This window comes from Anopheles cruzii, unplaced genomic scaffold (genome assembly GCF_943734635.1).
Source record: "Anopheles cruzii unplaced genomic scaffold, idAnoCruzAS_RS32_06 scaffold04919_ctg1, whole genome shotgun sequence".
Classification (NCBI taxonomy): Eukaryota; Metazoa; Arthropoda; class Insecta; order Diptera; family Culicidae; genus Anopheles; species Anopheles cruzii.
In genome coordinates this window covers 1-1,161 of record NW_026458504.1, presented here as the reverse complement: position 1 = coordinate 1,161, position 1,161 = coordinate 1, and the positions used below count along the sequence as shown (strand labels likewise).

Sequence of the window (1,161 nt, the reverse complement as noted above, 5' to 3'; positions counted from 1 at the left end):
GCCCTGACCCGCACCGGCAAGTCCAGGGCCAGCAAGTCCGCGGCCAGCAAGCCACCCGCAGCGCTGGACCCAGGAGCGCCGCCGGAAACGGAGGGCGTTCCGGACGTCGCCGACCACACGCTGGCGGCGGACCTGCAGAAGAAGCTGCAGATCGACAGCAAGCAGCTGGACAATATTGCCAACGCAAACTCTACGTCTTCCTCCTCCCAGCAGCTTCCCCTGCGCGGCTACACGCCGTCCCCGCCGTCGACGGCGCCGCTGCCGATGAAGTTCCCCGGCAAGCACGTCGAGCGGTTCTTCATCAACAGCATCAAGAGCGCCCCGAATCTTCCGGCGTCGAACGGAGCCGCCCAGCATCCGCGTCTGAAGGACCTTCGGCTTGATATCCAGCAGCACGGTCATGGCCGCAACCACCACCACGAACCCGCCACCGGTGGGGCCATCGAGGGTAACTCCTTCAACGCCAAAACGGGCGAACGACCCCGCTCGACGCACTGCCTCGAACCGGAGCGGGTGCTCGAGCTGAAACGGGGCCACCGCGGATCGCACGGGCCGTCCCGTCGGGCTCACAACTTCTCGTCCACCGAGAGTATGGCCACGTCCAGCAGCGGCGGTAGCATGGAGTCACTCAAGTCCAGCACGAGCGAAGGCAACCGGAGCACCTCCAGCAGCGATTCGCGCCACTCGTCATCCCTCAGCTCGCACAGCTCCGATTCGGGACCTTCGCTGTTGGCCGCCTTCCCGCTCCGGGTGCCCGTCGTGGTGCACAACAAGCTCAACATCCTGAGCCCCATCTCGGACAAGTCGTCCCAGGAACCGGGCTCGGAAACGGGCTCGTCGGACATTAACTGCCGCAACAACAACTCCCAGAAACAGTCACCGATCGATGCGGGCGGGGCGGGTACTGGTGGTGGCACCGGCACTGGGGCCGGTAAGAAGGAGAGCGACGTCCACGAGTGTGCCACGGAGGCCGTGAAGGCTCCGAACCAAGTGCAAGGGTCCTCCTCCAAGCGCCGATCGGCACCGAACAAAGCGCTGCTGCTGATCACGGGTGAGTGGGGGAAGGGGGTAGTGGCGGTCATCCATTCCGGCTGACGCGGCATTCCTTTCGTCTTTGCAGGTCCCGAAATACAGGGCTCGGACAGTGGCATTTCGTTGCAC

At 64.9% G+C, this 1,161-nt stretch overlaps 1 protein-coding gene across 1 annotated transcript; it reads left to right on the top strand.

Annotated features, from left to right (window-relative positions):
* Window positions 1-73: 73 nt before the first annotated feature.
* LOC128277245 (uncharacterized) lies at window positions 74-1,158 on the top strand (the record flags this gene model as incomplete). Its single annotated transcript, XM_053015688.1, has 2 exons — window positions 74-1,051; window positions 1,121-1,158. Coding segments are annotated over 2 exons (1,016 nt in total), but the record flags the coding sequence as incomplete, so codon positions are not given.
* Between the last annotated feature and the right edge of the window lie 3 nt (window positions 1,159-1,161).